Source organism: Culex pipiens, chromosome 1, assembly GCF_016801865.2.
Source record: "Culex pipiens pallens isolate TS chromosome 1, TS_CPP_V2, whole genome shotgun sequence".
Classification (NCBI taxonomy): Eukaryota; Metazoa; Arthropoda; class Insecta; order Diptera; family Culicidae; genus Culex; species Culex pipiens.
The window spans coordinates 26,069,786-26,089,854 of record NC_068937.1 but is presented as its reverse complement, the minus strand read 5'-3'; the positions used below and the strand labels follow the sequence as shown (position 1 = coordinate 26,089,854).

The 20,069-nt window shown below is 36.2% G+C and overlaps 3 protein-coding genes across 7 annotated transcripts in view; 1 reads left to right on the top strand and 2 right to left on the bottom strand.

Annotated features, from left to right (window-relative positions):
- LOC120413332 (uncharacterized) overlaps window positions 1–19,426 on the bottom strand; it is a 113,165-nt gene extending 93,739 nt beyond the window's left edge. Inside the window, exon 1 of the mRNA XM_052706579.1 lies at window positions 19,285–19,426. The gene's annotated coding sequence lies outside the window, so the exon portion shown is untranslated. The remainder of the gene's footprint in view (window positions 1–19,284) is intronic.
- Window positions 1,245–10,535, top strand: LOC120413328 (uncharacterized). Its single transcript, XM_039574102.2, has 2 exons — window positions 1,245–2,378; window positions 8,595–10,535. Exons 1-2 carry the CDS (start codon window positions 1,305–1,307, stop codon window positions 9,120–9,122), a joined length of 1,602 nt encoding a protein of 533 aa, XP_039430036.1. The 5' UTR covers window positions 1,245–1,304; the 3' UTR covers window positions 9,123–10,535.
- The window catches only part of LOC120413320 (stromal interaction molecule homolog), a 62,534-nt gene continuing 51,599 nt past the window's right edge, over window positions 9,135–20,069 (bottom strand). For 4 of the 5 annotated variants that reach the window (XM_052706581.1, XM_039574085.2, XM_052706580.1 and 1 more), the window contains one exon: window positions 19,341–19,937. In XM_052706581.1, coding sequence (XP_052562541.1) covers window positions 19,487–19,937 — 451 coding nt within the window. In that variant the 3' untranslated portion in view covers window positions 19,341–19,486. Of the gene's footprint in view, window positions 19,938–20,069 lie in introns of all 5 variants that reach the window. The other variant, XM_039574088.2, reaches the window with a different exon arrangement.

Below are 20,069 nucleotides of genomic sequence, written 5' to 3'. Positions count from 1 at the left end.
ATTTTTCAGCAAAAACTTTAAAATAAACTAATCCAAAATGTTTCAAAACAAATCACTTCAGCAGCAAAAATATGTCACGCTTGAGCTTGAACATAGCCTTCTACTTTGTTTATATTTACAGCTGTAACTTAGTTGTATTAGTGGGAATCACGTTACGCGTTCTGTCTTTTCAGCACCTAGTTGCAAACCATCTCAATTTTATCATTTGGCAAGATAAAGACTTATTTTTTGCCAAAATAAAACCTATTTGGCATAAAACGTTTGAAGGCGTATGAAATGTCATTTTTCCTTAACTCCTGAGTTAAAGATGTTTTGTCTGATCAGATGTGCTGTTTTGGCAAATTCTGCAATACCGAGCAGGTGGGAATAACGGAGTTAAAACCATTTTAACAACAAATCTGCTGAACACGTTTTTGTCGAGTTATTTGAGTTATTTCCACCTGTTCGAAATTATGACAAATTTCTATGGAATGCCCAGTCAGATGTTGATTGACACTCTGGCTTGCATGTCTACTGTTTACATTTCCGGAGTCTTTTTTTTTTTTTTTTGAAATGGTCCAATAAACCAAATTATCTGTTTTTGCTTTTTGGATGTTTTTTAATACCCCTGACTCCGGCAACAAAATTCAACAAAATTTCGAAACAATGCACAGATCAGTAAGTCGAACGGAACTTGTTTTTGTTTTTGTTATTGTTTACAGTGTGTGATTTAGTTGTTGTTTGTTCAATCAAAAGCGCACTTTGTCAAAACGTCAAAATGCGACATGCGACCAGATAGCACGATCGCGTCGTTTTGATGGGTGCTACAAGCGAGAGGCAGCACATCTTTCATTGCGATTTTGGTGGAAGCTACTCTACCCTCTGGATGGATGGAATCGCCTTTCCAAATGGTTGTTTGCAGTTTTTTTTTAACATTTCATTATTCATTTTGGCACTGCGCAGCTCATTTGTCTTGTTCTAGGTGAGGAGTCTGAATAGAAAATTTTATTAATGACGTTAAAACTCAGTTTATTATGTAGATAACAAGACGACTTGGTACTGCAGTTATTCGAGTCCAGTCCAGAAAGGGCTTAGATTCCACTCGACGTGGTCCAGTCACTTACTAACCCATAAACAGTGATAGTGGGCATTTCTCAGATCTCCACTATGAAACAACTGTTTCATTCGATTCCAACCGATAACAAAACACTCGAGACCAAGAGTACAAAGATTACTCTTACATAAAGCTATAAATTATCAAAAGCACTCCTTTTCAAGTTCAGTGTTTTCCCGTCGTTCAAACATTGTTCTACAACCCCGAAGAAATGTCCCACTTTGACGCGCTCACAAAATGCTGGCACGGTCTCCGCCAGCCTCCGATCCTGAATCCGGCCGCCAGCCTCGGCCAGGTGATCATCAACCTGCTGGAGCGCACCCCGGACAAGGTGTTTGAGATTTGTGCCGACAGCGGAGCGGAGTTCACCTGTCGAGAGCTACGCCTTCGGATGATCCGGGCGGCGCTCAATCTGACCAAAAGGTATGGCCTTACGAAGGGGGACGTGGTCTGCATGGCCGTCGAGAATAGCCCACGGGTGACGGCGTCCTTGCTGGGATGTTTCTTGGTGGGAGCTCCTGCGCACGCATTACACGCCCACTTCGAGGAGTCCGACCTGATGCACTTGATGGGCATCACGAAGCCCAAGTTGGTGTTCTGCAACGGGCATAACTTGGCCACGGTGAAGCGGTCGCTCGATGGTATCGGGTTAAACGCGCAGATTCTGGTGTTGGACGCGCCGGAAACTGAGGAAACCCTGTTTTCACCCGTGGACAACGAAGACAAGTACCAACCACCTTACCTGGGCGATTCGGACAAAACCGTGGCCGCGATCGTATGCTCCTCCGGAACCACCAACCTCCCAAAAGCCGTCTGCGTCAGCCACGCCCAGTTGATCGCTCCGTACGTGCGCGTTACCGGCCTCGGAGTCGAAACCTTCCTCTGCTTCAGCTCGCTCTACTGGGGATCGGCCTTCCAAATGTTGATGCTGGCCCTGTTCAACGGTGGAACACGTATCACCACCGCGAAATCATTCAGCCCAAGCTTCGCCGGGGAGCTGATCGCCAAGTACCGCGTCACGACCATCTTCACGCCACCGCCCATGCTGGCGGACCTGGTTGACCACTGGGAGGCGAACCAGCTGCGCTTTCCCACGTTGCGCATCGTGGGCACCGGAGGATGTGCCCTGCCGGAGGCGTTGCGGAAGCGAGCGGATGCGCTGCTCAACCCGGAAGGGCGCGTGTTTTTGGGCTATTCCATGAGTGAGTTTGGCGGGATTATTGCACTGGACATGGTGCCCAGGGCGGGGTCCGTAGGAATGCTGGCGACGAACGTGACGGCGAGGGTGAGTTTTTATTTATTATTTTCTATTGAGATTAAGTATTCATTCATTAAAGTGATTCAAATTTCCTGTCCTTTTCAGGGCTTAATTGGGTCAATTCAGCTCTGTAATGGTTGTTGAAACGTCAAATTTGAACCACTCTAGTATGTATGCTTTAAGGGCATCTCCACTCCTGGGGCAAATACAATGGAAAAACATACTAAATTTGCCTTTCTGAGTAATTCTACCGAGGTATTTGTCCCGTTTGTTAATTTGCTCACAATTGGGTCCTAAAATGAAGCTTAGATTGCTGATATTATTGTTTATAGCGATAAAGCTTATTTTTCTGAGTACAATGACCCTTTGTACGACCACAAAGAGTTTAGAATGGATTTTTAAATCAATTTTGAAAAATTAACCTCGCGGTCCTTCTTGACAGAAAAGCTCCTACTTGACAGCACGGACGAACGGACATGACACGGGGTTTCAAAAAGTGAAGCAGGTTTTCTTTTACTTCTTCTTGGCGAAAAACAGCGCAAGCGAGATCGCCTATAGAGTTATCTAAGACCGATCTCATGCACACTATTTTTTTTTTTTTTTTTTTTTTTTTTTACTGTGAACAGACACGGACCACTGCGACACTTGCGTATCTATTGTAGTATGATCTGTTCTCAGGTTTTCTGTTTTGCTGCTATACACAGCCTGCCGAACGATCGTCTTCCGTAGCGCTATTGTTTGAGCGAGACAGTATTTGACGAATTATTCGAGCAGTTGCCCCCTCTCATTCCCCAGACCAATCCCCCAAATGCCATGCCACACGAGCACGAGAGACCGATCGGAGGACGTGGAGATGAGCGAGATTGAGGGGAAATCTCGTTTATTTTTGACCCATCTAGAGATCGTTACCGATCATATAGCCCAATCTTCAGCTCGAATTTTGCCTGAGAGCATGTGACCGAGTCGAAAGTAGCATTTGAAGCTCTTCTCTGCGTATTGTTACAGAGTTCTTCAACGCTCAGACTCAGTCGCCAACAGATCGTCCGAGAGATTGGATGGGATGGGTTTTGGGGAGGCTTGGGACTTGACAAAGTCAATTCCCGCAGCAGCCGATATCCCCTCTCGACCGCCACCTACCCCTTTTGCCTCGCCAGATGGGTTTCAGCCATCGACCTTCCGCTTACAAAGCGAAACCCGTACCACTACACCACGGGAGCTCGGCTCATGCACACTAGCACGCCATTTGTTTTGCTGGCCGGTACAAAATTTAACCTCAATCTTTTTCGTGTACGTACACGCAATACATGCGCACGTAGATAACTCTATGTCAAAATCTTCGCGCCACGTGGTTTAAAACGTAAACAAAGCCAGCTGATGAAGCAAACTCATGGGCATTTTTTGAAATGGTCGTATGAATTTATATTAAAAATACCATTTCTATATTTTTTCGGCAATTTTAGAGTCCATGATAAATTACATAGAATCATAAAGACAAACTTAATGCCAAAAAACTGTTTCTAGCACCATACTAATGCTAAATGTTTTAATTAATTATTGCATAAGACATTTTGAGAAAGCATGCTTAATCGCGTGATGCTACTTCGACCACTTGAATGTAGATGGCCCAAGTGATAGTTTGCTTCAGAAATTTGAAGAAAATTTGTTCCTGGTGTCATGTCCGTTCGTCCGTGTTGACAGCTCGTTCCAAGGGGACCATAGGTGATCCATCGAACAAATGTTGTCTTGCATTTTTTTTTGCATTAAAATGAAAAAAGTGATCAGAAATGGTTTTTAATCGTGCTTTTTACCGTTGTGCATAAAAATTGACATATGGCTTTAGTACCCAATTTATCCGAAAAGCATTTGAATTCGGTTTGCTACCGGATTAAACATTTGTTTTCGTTAAAGTGATTTTTTTTTCTTTCTTACCCAAATGTATTCGATAGAATGCAAAAATGTAAAACAATTTGAAGTAAATAAATGAATGTGAACAGTTAACAATAAAACGAAAAATACAACAAAGATGAAGAGCATTTAGCCGTACCACTTAGAATGTAAATGAAATGTAATTATTATAAGAAAGTTCAATAATAACATATTTAATTAAAAAAAAAACATTTGTTTTCTGTTCTCATACCCAAAATTTGGGAGCTATTGTTTGAGAGCTCGACAGAGAAAGGTAACTATTCTGTCGCTGAGAGATGTTTTTTTTTTAATGTTTAAGTTCGTTTCAAAATATGATCAAGTTCAGTGAATTTTCTATGTACAACACCGCAAATAAATGTTTGGCAAAAGCATATGTTGTCGTTAAAAATTTTATTCTGGTCTTCCCCTCGAACTTGACCAGAGCCGAGGCACAACAATTTTAAACGTATACAGATTTTTCACTAACATTTATCCATATTTTTTTAACAATATTCAAAAGGAATCCTACAAAATAAACTAAAAGCATTTTTAAGTAAAAATTTTTCAATCGAAGAATACCTTACAATTTTTCGACAAATGCGCCACTTTCGAGTTAAAGTCATTTAAGGGTAAATTGTAGGTCCTGAGAAATTCTCTCAGAAATGAGCGATTTTTTTTTTTTGCTTTTTGCTTGTTTGGGCATACAAAAGGCAACAAAAAAGTTTCAGCCGGATAAAACAATACAACAATTAAAATTGCAAAAAGACCGATTTCGTAGGGAATTGCTCAGCTGTAAAACCAAGAGGCTCTAAAAAATATTCCAAAAATCTGTTATTCTGATAACGGCTTCTTTTCAGCTATGGCACAAGTTGGTTAATAGTAGTTTATGCAACAAGTTGCAAAAAGAGGATTTTTTCAGCACGAGTCGTACATTTATCCAACGAGGTTCACCGAGTTGGATAAATACGAAGAGTGCTGAAAAAATCATGTTTTGCAACGAGTTCCATACAACATTTTTTGCAATTCCAAAAAACACACACTGAGTGAAATTTTATGTCAAATTTTCATGTATTTTGTCAATAAATCGTTTAAATAAAATTTTTTTTTGAAAAGTGTGACTTTTCAAAACAAGTGCTGAAAAGTTCAACTAAACTAAAATAATTTTTTTGCAATTCCGTCGTGAAACTACTTACTTTTCCTGTCATTCTTGAACGACGAAATAGCCTACTTTTCTGTACCAAAAATAACAGAATCGAATAGCAACACTTTTCAAAATAAATGCTGAAAAGTTCTCCTTTTTCAGCACTCAAATGGGTGCTGAAAAGTTGAACTTTTCAGCACTTGTTTCGAAAAGTAACACTTTTCAACATTTTTTTGATTCAAACGATTTATTGCCAAATTACATGAAAATTTGACATAAAATTTCACTCAGTGTGTGTTTTTTGGAATTGCAAAAAATTTTGTATGGAACTTGTTGCAAAACTTGATTTTTTCAGCACTCTTCGTATTTATCCAACTCGGTGAACCTCGTTGGATAAATGTACGACTCGTGCTGAAAAAATCCTCTTTTTGCAACTTGTTGCATAAACAACTATTAACAGGGTTGGCAACATTTACAGATTTTTTTTTTTTGGAAAGCGTGGAAAACTTTTTTGATTTAATTTTTTATGAAAAATTTATCAAGCAATCAAAAAGTGCATAACATAAAAACTGATATCGTTCTCGTTTTCAAGTCATTTAAAATGCATTTTTTGTAAAAAAAAAACATGACTTTTTCTACCTGTACAAATCAGGTCTTCATAAAGACCTAAAATCACCCGATAAACCACCATGTGGTGGTTGGAGCCTTCCTCACATCTGTTGTACAGAAAAAAAAATCTTCTAAACCCTTTGATCACAGGAATGGCCTTTTTGAGCTTCCTGAGCAATTCCAGCTCAAATCAGGAATTTTTCGGGTACTTTTGTACCCGACCCTCTCCGATTTCAATGATACTTTTTAGACATGTATATGGAGCCAGTTGCACTCGATAATGACATTTGAGAAGGGCGTAAGGGTTTTAAATATTTTTTTTTATTTTGTAAATAAAATATTGCTGTATCTCTAATCCGTTACATCGTATCAAAAAGTGGCCAAAGACAAACTTGTAGGAAATTGGACGGGCTTTTTGAAAAAAAAAATACACTGAAACAAAAATGCACGCCAGTTCTATGGGGTTTTTCAATTTTTAAGTTTAAAAGTTAAATTTTAAGGTGATGTAACGATTTTTTTCGCTCAAAATTTTTGTGAAAATAGCCTAGAATGTTACAAAAAGACTCATGAAAAATGCAGGATGGTATGTCTCTCCTAAAAAAAAACAAAAATCATTTACTAAAACTGTCTTTTTGAAAAGTGGTCTAAACGTCAAAATAGTGGGAATCGTTTTCCCAGAGAATTTTACATAAAAGTCTCCATATTGACCATTGTCCTAAGTCCAATCCTTGAGATACAGCGGTTTTAAAAAAAAATGTTAAAAAATAGGGTTTTTAGCGATTTTTGGCAATTTCTATATGAAAGACTTGATTTTTCAGTCTCGTGAATATTTTTACCGGAAAGCTCGTCCAATTTCCTATAAGTTTGCCTTTAAGCGTAATTACATTGCTCATAACTGAAAATAGAATATTTTTTTCAGTGTGGTAGAAACCTTGATAGTAAATAAGCTTACGTAAATATTTAAACGAGTCAAATTAAAAAGCTGTCAAAGACAAACTTATGGGAAATTGGACGAGCTTTCCGGTAAAAATATTCACGAGACTGAAAAATCAAGTCTGTCATATAGAAATTGCCAAAAACCATAAAAAAAACTATTTTTTCAACAATTTTATTTTTTAAACTGCTGTATCTTCACAAGGATTGGACTTAGGGCAATGGTCAATATGGAGGCTTTTATGTAAAATTGTCTGGGAAATCGATTCCCACTATCGGTTTTTTTTAAATTATGACGTTTAGACCACTTTTTTTTATTTTTTTAGGAGAGACATACCATCCTGCATTTTTCGTGAGTCTTTTTGTAACATTTTAGGCTATTTTCACAAAAATTTTGAGCGAAAAAAAAATCGTGACGTCACTTTAAAATTTAACTTTTAAGCTTGAAAATTGAAAAATCCCATAGAACTGGCGTGCATTTTTGTTTCAAAAAGCCCGTCTAATTTCCTACAAGTTTGTCTTTGGCCAGTTTTTGATACGATGTAACGGCTTAGAGATACAGCAATATTATATTTATAAAATACAAAAATATTTAAAACCCTTACGCCCTTCTCAGATGTCATTATCGAGTGCAACTGGCTCCATATATACAAAAATGGCTTTTATAGGTCTACAAAGTTTCATTGAAATCGGAGAGGGTCGGGTACAAAAGTACTCGAAAAATTCCTGATTTGAGCTGGAATGGCTCTATTACAATGTAATATGATGGGCTATTTTCTTTTAAAATCTGCTTAACAAAAATCCTGTAAAATTTGAAGCACTTTACTGAACTTTATCATTTCCAACAGAGCATTATGGGAACCAATGGCGTCATAACTTTTGTTGAAGATTAAAGAGACACAACTAAGGGAGCGTTCCTTTATTACGTAACGCAAAAAAATGATTTTTCGACCCCCTCCCCCCTTGTAACAAAACTTCCATACACATTTTAAAATATTTATATGGAGCGTAACAAGGCCTTCGACCCCCGCCCTCACCCCATCTGCGTTACGTAATTAATTAACGCTCCCTAAGCAGGTCATATTGACAGTCAAGCATAAACCAATTTCATCAACTTTTTACCAACTACAAAAAAGCAACTAAACTAAAACTAAACCCCAACTGTTAAAAATTTATACTAATCGTTCGAAAAATTTACCACTCAAGGTGGTATTCTATTGCGGGAAGCTTTGCCTCGATAGTTTGAAAACTAAGTTTCTTGCGGTAGAATATCACCTACAGAGAAGCGAAACCGGGTTTTTTTTGTGTGGAAAAAATTGAAAAACTCAGTTTTCATAAGGATAACATTGAATTTGCTCCCGGGCAGTGGAGATGCTCTAAGTGTATGTTTGTATGTAATTCAGACAAGAATGATTCAGTCCACCTATTAGCGAAACAGCACGAGTGGCACGTCGACGAGAATTGAAATTTATGTTTCCCGGGTTAATTTAAGCTTTTCATTCAGATTTTATTCAGTTTAAAATATATCAATTGATAGTACAGTTGAGAATAAATAAAATGAGAATAACATTGCAATAAACAAACCTATTCGCTGATCGGAAGGCACACCGTCGATTAATTATCATACCAAACCTGTCTTCCTCTCTTTCCCGCAGATCGTCTCCGAAGACGGCACCCGCGTCCTCGGCCCCAACGAGGAGGGTGAAATCCAAGCGTCGTACCCACACCGCTTCATCGGCTACTACGCCAACCCGGAGGAAACCGCCGCCTTCTTCACGCCGGACGGCTTCATCCAAACGGGCGACATTGGCCGCTTCGACGCCGATGGCTTCCTGTACATTACGGACCGCCGCAAGTCGATGATTCGCTACCGCAACTTCCAGATCGCTCCGGCCCAGCTGGAGGCGCTGATCGTCGAGCTGGCCGGGGTTAGCCAGGCGGTGGTGGTCGGGCTGCCGGATCCGAAGGTGGCCAGCAACGATTTGGCGACGGCGCTGGTTGTGGTGCGGGGGAGCTCGGTTAGCGCGGAGGAGATTGTGGCGCACGTGGACGGGCGGGTCCCGGACTACAAGCGGCTGCGGGGGGGAGTTTTTATCGTGGAGTCACTGCCGAGGACCGGCAACGACAAGATCGATCGACGACGGGCCACGAAGCTGGCACGAGGGCTTTCACAACTTTGTTGAGGGAGGGGTTTCTTTTAGTTTACCCTTTTTATTTTTGACTTTTTTTGTTTGTCATGTTTTACAGATTGTTTTTTGTGTAAGATTAATCAACAGTAGATTTCCTCCAATATTGCTTGCGCAAGTTCCTCTTCTCACTGCTCACTCTTACACTTTTGCAAAAATAAAAACGTTTAAAAACATAATTAGTGCGATGCCTAAATAGTAGATGTAGTGCATCCAGAGAGATTACTATGCAAAAAATAAAATAAAATAAGCAAAAATATAAATATCTATCTATTTGTTTTTCTTTTCTACTTTTCTCCTAGAAAACTATAAATATAAGTGTAGATGTGTGTGTGTGTTATTCAGCAAACGCAGTTGTTATCAATTCGCACTCGAGATAGGAAATATTTACACAGAAAAAGAGGGTTGCGAGTCGCAACTGCTTTTAGCTCACTTGCTCTACCAATTGAGTGAAAAAAAATCCATTGAAATATTTCTCGCACTCGCTCTTCGTTCTAAAAACAGGAAATTGACATTTGCTGCGCGTTATTTTCAATTATTTCTAATATATATTTTCCCCTTACTTTTTTTTGTCTTACTCTTGTCAATAATGTTCATATCGCGTGTTTTGTTTGTTTTTATTTTTTAGGATTCTGTATATAATAATACCATCATTATCGGGTTTGCCCAAAGAAGGCAAACGGTTTTCATTATTATTACTACTACTATTACATAACTAACTTTTAGTTGTTCTATTTGTTACTAACTATGCTTCAACGTTACGTTTGTACACATTTCTGACTATTTAACTTTTTTCTCGGTTGCAACACCAGTTCAGTACGCTTCAACTGTTGTGTGGTCTAGTTCCAAAGCGGGAGCAAAGAGCAATTCTCGAAAATGTTGAACAGTAATTACGGTTTGTATTTTCGTTTATTTTGCAGAAAAAATTGAGCGAACACAGAAAAGAAATGTAAAACATTGGGCGATTTGAAAATTCGATGGTGTAAATTTACAACTTTTTCTGTGTAATTTGAAGTAAATTAATGAAATGTAAAATTACACAATTTTCTGTCACGATGTTCATCTTGCAAGATGTAATGTCAAAAAGTAAGTTATTTTATATCAAAATCTGGTGAAATTTGCTTCACTTTCTGTGTGACTTCACGGATTTACACATTCATTTAGGTAAAATTACATGAACAGGAATTAATCTACACCTGCAAATTTTTAATTTGCCTTTTTTACTTTTGTTGCTGTGACACTTTCTGGTAGACCAAAATAGCCAATTTACGAATTTTTTTTATCCATACTTTAAAGCTTTCAACATATTTTTAAAGTGATATTTCCAAAAATCTATAACATTTGGTGTCTTTGGCAAATTTATGTGTTTTGATAAAAATTGCTCAGAAAAATATTCACAAATCAAACAAATACCTAAAATTAAACATATTTTACACATTTGAGCACATTTTTTCAAATGTAGATAAATTTTTTTAGGTATAAGATAAAAGGAGTACATGTATAAATCACCAAAAAAAATATTTTGAATCGTCACCTTAAAAAAAATTCAGAATATGTTAATGTTTAATAAAAATTACGTTTATTTTTTTTAATTCTGTAAATTTGGACTACACAAAAGTTTTTAGTGTAAATAACTAAAAAATCTGTAGTAAAAAAAGACGTTATATTTTGTTAGGACTTTCACGAAATTATAGGTTCTAGTGCAAAAAACTCACATTTTGACAAAAAAAAAAACATTTATTTTTAATTACCTAATTTTTTTCTTAGTTTTCAATATGGGTAAAAAACGTAACTCAAATTTGTAGAGATTTTGACCACATTAAAGATTGCAGTGTAAGAAACCTTTTAAAAAATTACAAAATATCCTTTCTTTTTCAAATAGACATATTTTACTATATTAGAGTTTTTCAGTGAAAAGCAAGACATTGAAAAAATCTAAAAGTCCAGTGAAATTTTCACTACTTTAGAGTTTTTAATGTGAATTACTCAAAATTCGATACTTTAAAAAAAATACACAATTTTTTTAAATTTTGTGAGTGAGATATTAAACCACGTAAAATTTCGTGAAGATTTTCGTAAGAATGGCAAAATATTAAAAATATCACGAAATAACATATTTTTTAAAGCAAAGTAGTCCCAACATTTGTAGAGATCTTTACCACATTAGAGATTGTTGTGTAAAAAAAATTGGAAAAATTACAAAATATTCCTTATTTTGAAACACACAAATTTTCTATTGTTAGTACTCAAATTTTGGTATGGTATATTGGTATCAAACAAGACACAATTTTGTAGATTTTTCTTCATAAGAGTTAAATAAAATACTCAAAACTTGTTAACCTGATTTTCCCCAAATTTAAGTGCAATTTGTTGATCTATCCGTAAGCCGGCTAAGAAATTATTTGAAAGTAAAATCTTCAACATTACTAAACATAAAAATTATCACGTCAAATTACAATTTTTTTACTAAATTGATAGCCAGATTCAGTATTTAGAAATACAGTATTTAATAAAAAAAAATCACAGAAAAAAACATATTTTTTAAAGCAAAGTAGTCCCAACATTTGTAGAGATTTTTACCACATTAGAGATTGTTGTGTAAAAAACTTTTGAAAAAATTACAAAACATTCCAAATTTTGAAACACACAAATTTTCTATTGATAGTACTCAAATGTTGGTATGGTATATTGGTAATAAACAAGACACAATTTTGTAAATTTCTTAAATAAAATACTCAAAACTTTTTAACTAAATTTCCCCAAATTTAAGTGCAATTTTCTGATCTATACGTAAGCCGGCTAAGAAACTATGTGAAAGTGAAAAAATCTTCAACATTACTAAACATCAAAATTATCGCGTCAAATTACAAATTTTTTATTTGATTGATAGCCAGATTTAGTATTTAGAAATACGGTATTCTATAAAAAAAAATCACGAAATAACATATTTTTTAATACAAAGTAGTCCCAACATTTGTAGAGATCTTGACCACATTAGAGATCGTTGTGTAAAAAACTTTTGAAAAAATTACAAAATATTCCATATTTTGAAACACACAAAGTATTTTGTTGGAAAAAGTTCATATTATCGAGGATTACACATTTTTATTAACCTTATAAAATGAACCTTCTTTCAAAAGAAATCCAATAAGCCCTAATCTTTAAATCTTCCACTAAAACCACATATTTTTAAAATAAATGCAGATTATACTTTCCACTAGTTTCTTAGCCGATCTTTGGACAGATCAGTAAATCTGTTTCAAAGCAACGTCTTGTTTAAAATATTAAATATCAAAGTTATTAGTTATCTTCAACTGACTATTGACCGTTAATAAGGTGACTTTTGAAAACCTCATTTAAAATGTTTGTTTTTTTTTTAAAGATCTTTTAATACTTTCCCAAATGGTCAAGCATTATCATGACTTCTTCAAATAAAAAGTTACATTTGTTTCGAAAGAAATGAATATTACATCAAATATTGATTGTTTTAAATCACTGAAGTTTTTCTTGATGAAAATAATTATTTTCTGAAATCTAGATAATATTTTCAAAACAACCTATCCGTCATGGGTTTCCTATGTAGATAGGACCATTTGAAAATTTATTCTAGAAATCGGCAACACTGCTATGTGCATTCTGACCAAAATATTCAAAAACTCTGTTCAATTTACAAGAAAAAATGTTTATGATCAATTTTGTGCAATAAAATGTTAAATTAAAAGAAATATATATATGTAACCTTAACGAATACATCAATGGGCTGAAATTTGTCAAAGTCACCAAATCGGTACCAATTGATTGATAAATTTCATAGCATTTTTGTATGGCTTCTCTCAAATTTATATAGTTGATTCTATGGAAAAATTCATAAAGAAAAAAGGCTTTTAGTTCACAGAAACCCAACATTTTTCAACAAAATAAAAAAAAAATACAAAAAAAATTAACATTCTTAAGAGAATTGCTCGAAAGACCATCATTCATATACACTCTTCATCTCTTAATAAGTATAAGTACGAAATTAACTTTTTTTTAATCAGATTCTCAAGCAACAGGATGATTCAAAACATGACTTGCGCGATTCAAGCCCGCTAACACTACTTAGGATCGAAAGGCCGTCAGGATAACTTTATTTATTTTTTTCTTTTCTTCGTTTATTAAAGATCTAAAACTCACACCAGATTCTCAAACGTTCTTCTCTACCTAGTTAATTTTGGAATGATGATGACCCCTCTCCCTGCGAAGGATCGAATCCCCTTTGGGAGAGGCTGTTTGTTTTCGTTACCAGCTTGTTATTCATCTTGTTCAAATTTTACCATTGAAAGAAATAACTATTGAAAGAAAAAGTCTCTTGTGAAAATATTGCTACGCGGACGCAGAAAAAAATAGGAAGCAAACAAAATTTATTTGTTAGATATGTTTCAGCATGAGATCAAAACAAAATAGGTTGAAGATTCAAATCTACGCTGGAAGACGCAGGTTCGTCTGTAAGTACACCGCTGTACCACACTCTTGGCTTTTGTGACAGATATTTGATCGATCGACCCTAAAAGAGGGTTTTGAAGCTTCACGAATTGCACATCAAAATAGGAAGAAAAAAAAGTAGGGCTAAGTAACGCTTACTTTGTGCTTAGTTTTTATTCTTTGCCTACAGACTAACGATTTGTTGTGTATGTGTTTGTGTAATTTTGTCTAAGTTCCATTAGTTGCGCGTTGAAAACACTACGGTTCTACCACATAAACAAACAGAACGGTCGGCGGTGCGACGCTTCAATTCAAAGTACACAATGCTAAAGAAAATTTTCAGACTTTTTTGATGATCCGCGTTTTTATTTTTATTTTCTTGTTGAAACTCTTTTGCGTTTAACGATATCTCAGTACACTCTCATTCATCTCATGGCGAGGGAAGGGTCTTTTGCAAAAAAAAACGGGATAGGAACGAAAAGGGTTAGGAAATACCAATAGGCTGAACATCGGAAGGATTTTTAGTGCTTATTAAGAAAACCAAGTTGTAAAGAAGCTTTGAAAACAAATGTAGCTTTCAGCGAATAAAGTTGGAGCCAGATTACCCATCAAATACCCATCTCTCAATGCATAATAAGACTAATATGGATGCCATTTTCATCAAAAATGACAACTTCCAGTCTTGAAAAGTCCCGTCAAATCATCACAAGTCTCAGTAACTCATGACAGGGATGCCAGATCTTGAAACTAACTGTCTCATCAGAGGAGTCATTTTAATTAGAAAAATAAATAAATAAACAAACCAACTTTCAAAACAAGAACATCTAAACCTGGATATGTTTGGAGATTCCACTAATGTGCAGATATATCATGGCAGGGTTGCCATACCTTGGATCTTTTTGACTCTTTAAAAACTTTCAATTTGACAAGTTATTTGTTAGTTATGGGGTAAAACGTACATAATCGCAATGTCAACCTGGGCGATAATCAACGTTTCGACCAGTTATGCGGTCTTTTTCAGGTATTTGATTTTTTTTTGGAAATGAAAAAATCAAATTTACATAACGAATTAACCCTCTACAACCTAACCCCGCCTCTAGACGGGCTTCAATCTAAAATATCGCCAAAAATCCATTTTCCAACCGATTTTTGATCTTTAAAAAGCATTGGAAAGAAGAACTCTTAAAATTTTAGAAAATTTCAGGGTTGGGAGTTTAACTTGTTTTATGTGACTTAGCCAGTGTTTTTAAAAATGTAATTTTTTTAGGGGTCAACTTTGGCTGTGTTTTTTACTAACATTTCCTATACTTTCAGTAAAAAGAAGTATGCAGTAATTTTTGTAGTGTCCCAGACTATGCCTCTACGCATTTTTTCGCAATTTAAATGATGATGGTGCCATTCTATAGCAGAAAATGTGAAAAACATGCAAAAAATTGAAAAAATGACTGTAAAAACGTGAAAAAATTAGATAGGCAAAATGTAATTATATTAGATGGTAGAATAGGCCAAATACTACCAAAAACAAACATAAACTAAACAAGATAAATGCAAATTAAAATACAAAAAATAAAACAAGAAAAACATAAAACAAGAGAAGTAAAGTTTTTCGTAGAACAAAAGTTGCTCAAAATTACCTCCTGAACACGGGAAAAATAAATATTTTCGAAAAAAAAATTTGGGCAGTAGAGGGTTAAATAACATTTTTTTTCTGTTCCGTTTTGAAAATACTTACTGAAGCAATTCTCCCAAAATGAGCAAGTTTGTTGGGAATTTAATGTTTCTAATTTTTTATTTGATTGAAGCCTTGACTGTAACTTTTGTATGCCCAAAGAAGGCATTTTTTATGTTTAGTTCGTCCATAAAAGTCTCAACACAATTTTGGCTGATGCATAAATCAAACAAAATTATATTAGACTTTTCACACAACATAACAATTTTTGAAAATTCACACAGTGCTGCCAATTTTATCAAATAACCATACCTTTCGAAAACTGTAGAAAAGGCATTTTTTTAATTTCATTTTACAGAAAATTTCGATTTCGTGCATCGTTTTCATGGCCTAAACAAACTAATTATCAACCACATCAAAAGTTATTTAGTTGTTGTTGTTAGATGAAAATTTTTAAAAGTACATTTCGATTGCAAATTTGGTTTGCCATTTAAAAATGAAGCTAAAAAATTTTCGACTTTTTCCCGCAATTTTCAAAAATCATGATTTTTTCGAAAGTTTGGCAACACTGCCAACTGATTTCTTACCAAATTTCGTCATTGCTCGAAAAATGAGAAATTTAAAAAATAATTTTGTTTATTGTGTATTAAGCCGAATAAAAAAAATCATAATTTTTAGGAGTGTTACTATTTTTTTACCAAAAAGTCCTAAGCAATACCTACAACTTTGCCGAAGACATCAATCGATCAGAAAATCAGTCCTGAAGATACAGATTTTTAATATTTTAATAACATTTTTGGATGGACAGCTGCCAAAATTGTAGGAAAATTTGTATGGACGAACTAAAGCAGGTATTAGACTATGACTAAGGCAAGTGATTATCCACGATTTCGCGGAAGCCGCGTAATCCACACAGAAAAAATAATGTAAATTTGGAAGCTGTAATTTTGGAAGGTTGAATATTACCTCTTTTATGATGTTATTTTACCTCAATTTAGACTGAAAAAGTGACATTACACCAGAAAAGTGGTAAAATTACACATTTCCAGAGGTAAAATTACACCTTTTTTCTGACATAAAAGATGTACCCCTTCCCAGATGTATTATTATCATGATTTTTTTTCTGTGCATAAAATTTTCCCTTGGCCTTGAATTTTGCCAAAAACCGTGAAATGCTGCGAAATTGGCAATATTCACTTGATAAATCGCTTCATAGTACATTTAATCTTTAATTTTGAATTTAAATACTTTAAAAGATTTTTAACAAGCATTTTCCAAATAAAAAAAAATATTGCATGTCAGATTAAAAATTATTTTAAAGGATCTGGTTCGTTAGAATATTCTTTATGTTAAAAAACTGCTAAAAATGAAGTTTATCCTAAACTTTTTTGAAATACTCAAATTTCCCTATAGCGGATATTTATGAAAATAATAAAATTTGATTACACTTATTTTTCTAATTCTACTTTCGATTAATATATCGTTTAGTTGAATGAGCTTCGTTTTGGAGATATTTTAGTCAATGTATATTCAGCCAATTGTAAATAGAAAAAAAATAGCTGAATCATAAATTCAACTGAACAAAAATGCTTCAAAAGTTCCCAAAATTAATACATACAACTTTTTCCATATAAATATTTTTGGTCAGAAGGGTTTATTTTCTATCTTGAACCACAGCTAAATTTTACAAAAAAAAACTTCCTTTTTTTATTTGGCAGTTTTCAAAGCATCGTGAAATTGTCGTGAAATCCCAATGTTTTGTAATTGACATACCGCGAAAATTCTTTTTTTTTTGTCGTGAAAAATCACTAGTCCTAACTATGACAAACAAACTCGCACTTTTTTAACTCAAAATGTATGCAGATTGACGTTTCCGCAAACAAATGCTGGCAAACTAACAAACAGACAAAATGACAAACTGATAAAAAGTGCGAGTGTGTTTGTCATAGTCTAATACCATCTTAATTATGAAAATTGTCTTCGTTGGTCGTAGAAAAAGTACATACAAAGTTTCATCCAAATCAGAAATCAGAAAATTACTCAATGACGGAAAGGCTTACTTATCATCACCAAAAATAGCAGTGCTGAAAAGTCATTATAGCACTCAACGTTCAGCACTTGTATCGAAAAATGAGTATTTTTTACACTGTTTGGTATTTTGAGTTGGCTAAACACACGTACGCCAAACTAAAGCGGGGGAATGATGGTAATTTTAATGCGGAATTACTAAGAAAAATAAGTAAATTTTTAGGTGATATTCCACATTTTTCTGTTTAAGGCTTGAATGCGAAACGGTCACGGGACAAAGATTGAATGTTCACACCGGGGGGATGGCAACCCTATTCCGACCAAAGCAAACTGACAACAGTCGACATTAGCACGGTTGTCAAGTGAGAGCCCACAACAAAAGCACTAGCTGTCAAATGGTAGCCCATAACAAATCATTGTTTGGGTTTTTGATTTCCAAATTTCCCGCAATTCAAACGATAAATACCTGAAAAACAGGTGAATTGTGTTGCTGATGCCAAATTCTATCATATCCTTGGAGATTCCATCCCAATATTGGTTGAAAATTCATATCGGAAAAAGTGATTTTTCTGTTTACCTTTTTTTGCTTTTTTTCTTTTGGTCGATCAAACAGTGCGCCCGTACACTCTGAATCGGCATTACACATTTTTCAGTTTGGTTTTACACATTTGCATGGGACTTTTGAGTTTAACCAGGATAACACACTTCGTGTTACCAAAGTAATCTGAATAATACTGATTCTGAGTGTTTGTTATCTGAACTTCCAAGATGGCGGCTTCTTCGCTACCCCCTGGTTCACACATAGAGTTATCTACGTGCGCATGTATTGCGTGTACGTACACGAAAAAGATTGAGGTTAAATTTTGTACCACTCAGCAAAACAAATGGTGTGCTAGTGTGCGTGAGCTCGGCCTTAGATAACTCTATAGCGTCACCGAACGCACAGGCAGTTGAAACGAATATATCCGAGCTCAACTTGAGAGCAACCCAACCACCAGAAGACGCATGCTCTTTCTTTTTTTTCTCTCTTTCTCGCTTGTGCGAGACTACGAGGTGACAGTAATCATTTGAATGAAGTCATGGCGAAGGTGATCGAAATTCCGAAGCGCCTCAGTCTCCAATTATTAAAAAAAAAATGACTAATGGTTGTCGGTTTTTCTGACACGAGATCTGTCCACATTGCCAGAAGTTATGATTATCATGATTGTTTGACTGCAAATATTTTTCAAAGTTTATGTTCCACGACTCTAGCTCGAAGTCGAGTCGAGCCAAAATAAGTCCATTTGGTTTAGCTTCAAAGATTTTTTTTGCGAAAATAATAATAACTAAAATAATGTTCAAAAAATGTTGCAGGAACAGGCTTATTAAATCGTTTTCACTTATTTCCTTTTCAATTGAGTTGAACAGAGAGATCTACATTTTGACATGGTGGGCGCCGGTAATGGCTCCTACTAGCAGAGACTTGTTATTGCTTGGTGATTATTTTCACTAATGTTCAGCCTTTCGATGTTCAGTTCTTGGCAGATTTGAGCTACACTTTACACAATTGGAAGAGATTGATGTTTTTTTGTGCAGCTCCAGTTTTATAAATAAGTAGGTAAAACTCACATACAGTAACAGTAATGGGTAGCTTTCTCCTTAAATTACCATCGAACAGGAAACGATGGAATCATATTCTCACTCACGAATGTGTTCAACTCTCTCTCTATCTTTCTCTCTCGATTGTATATTTCGTTTTCGTTCATGTTTTTGCCACAATAGTTATGCAGTCCTAGATGTCTGTATGTCACACAACACTTAAACGGTCATTCGAAATCAAATACGAATTAGTTTGCTACTTAAACCGAGTCTCATAAAAGAATCAACAATATAAAATAGTATAACGAGTGTTTTTTCCGTAAACGGTAAAAAGTTCCACACCTAAAACCAACAAACCACAACACTTACCTCCTCCTCCTCTCAACCATCCGTGCGCTTCCACATTCTAAAATCACATTTTACCTTTGCCTTTCGCCGGCGCCGCACCACGTTCCGGATGCTCCCGATGGTGGCGTTCCACCGCTGTCAGATGCTCCTCCGGCGCCCACTCCGAAACAGCTGCTCGTCGTCCTTGCTGTGGCGCCGGTACTGCTCCTCGTCCTCAATCTCCTGCCCTTCCCCCTCGCCCTCTTCCTCCTCCTTCAGTTCCGCTTCCACCGCCAGCTCATTGGGTTTTCTTGCTGGAGGATTTGCTAAACTTCTTTCCGAACGGAAAGTGCAACTTTCGTCGTCGCCGCTTGACGTCCTCGTCGACGGTGGACGAGTCGGTCGAGTAGGTGTCAAGCTCCGGTGGTCCCGCCGCTGACGGGGCCGCCCCAACTCCTCCTCCATCTCCGGCAGGGGCTGCAGCAGCGCCGGCAGCGAGGCCGCCGTCCCGCGGTGCTGGCTGGGGAACAAACTTTCCAGGCTGGTGGTGGTGCTGAAGTGGCTGAAGTTCGCGGGGAACGAGCTGGCCATCAGCGAAGTGCTGGAGCTGTAGCGTTGAGCCGGGCGTTGATGATGAAATTGGGAGCGGCGCCGGCGGTGGATGGCCCGCAGCTGCCGCTGAAACAGATACCGCTGCGGATTCCAGGGACACCAGGTCCGAGTTCGAGGACCGGACCAGGGAGAAGAGGCTGTTGAAAGAAGGAGGAGACAATAAGGATTTAGAAATTGGAAACATTGAATTCTGTAGAATTGCGCAAGTTTTGCTCAAACTGAAGCTCGAAACTAAAAGAAAACTCTCAAAATATTAGCTTGGCCAAATC

What these genes read in the sequence shown, in the direction of transcription:
- LOC120413328 (XM_039574102.2), top strand. Translation starts at nt 1,305, where the DNA reads ATGTCCCACTTTGACGCGCTCACAAAATGCTGGCACGGTCTCCGCCAG. An exon ending in CGACGAACGTGACGGCGAGG is followed by an intron (nt 2,379 to 8,594) that starts GTGAGTTTTTAT and finishes TCTTTCCCGCAG; the next exon opens with ATCGTCTCCGAAGACGGCAC.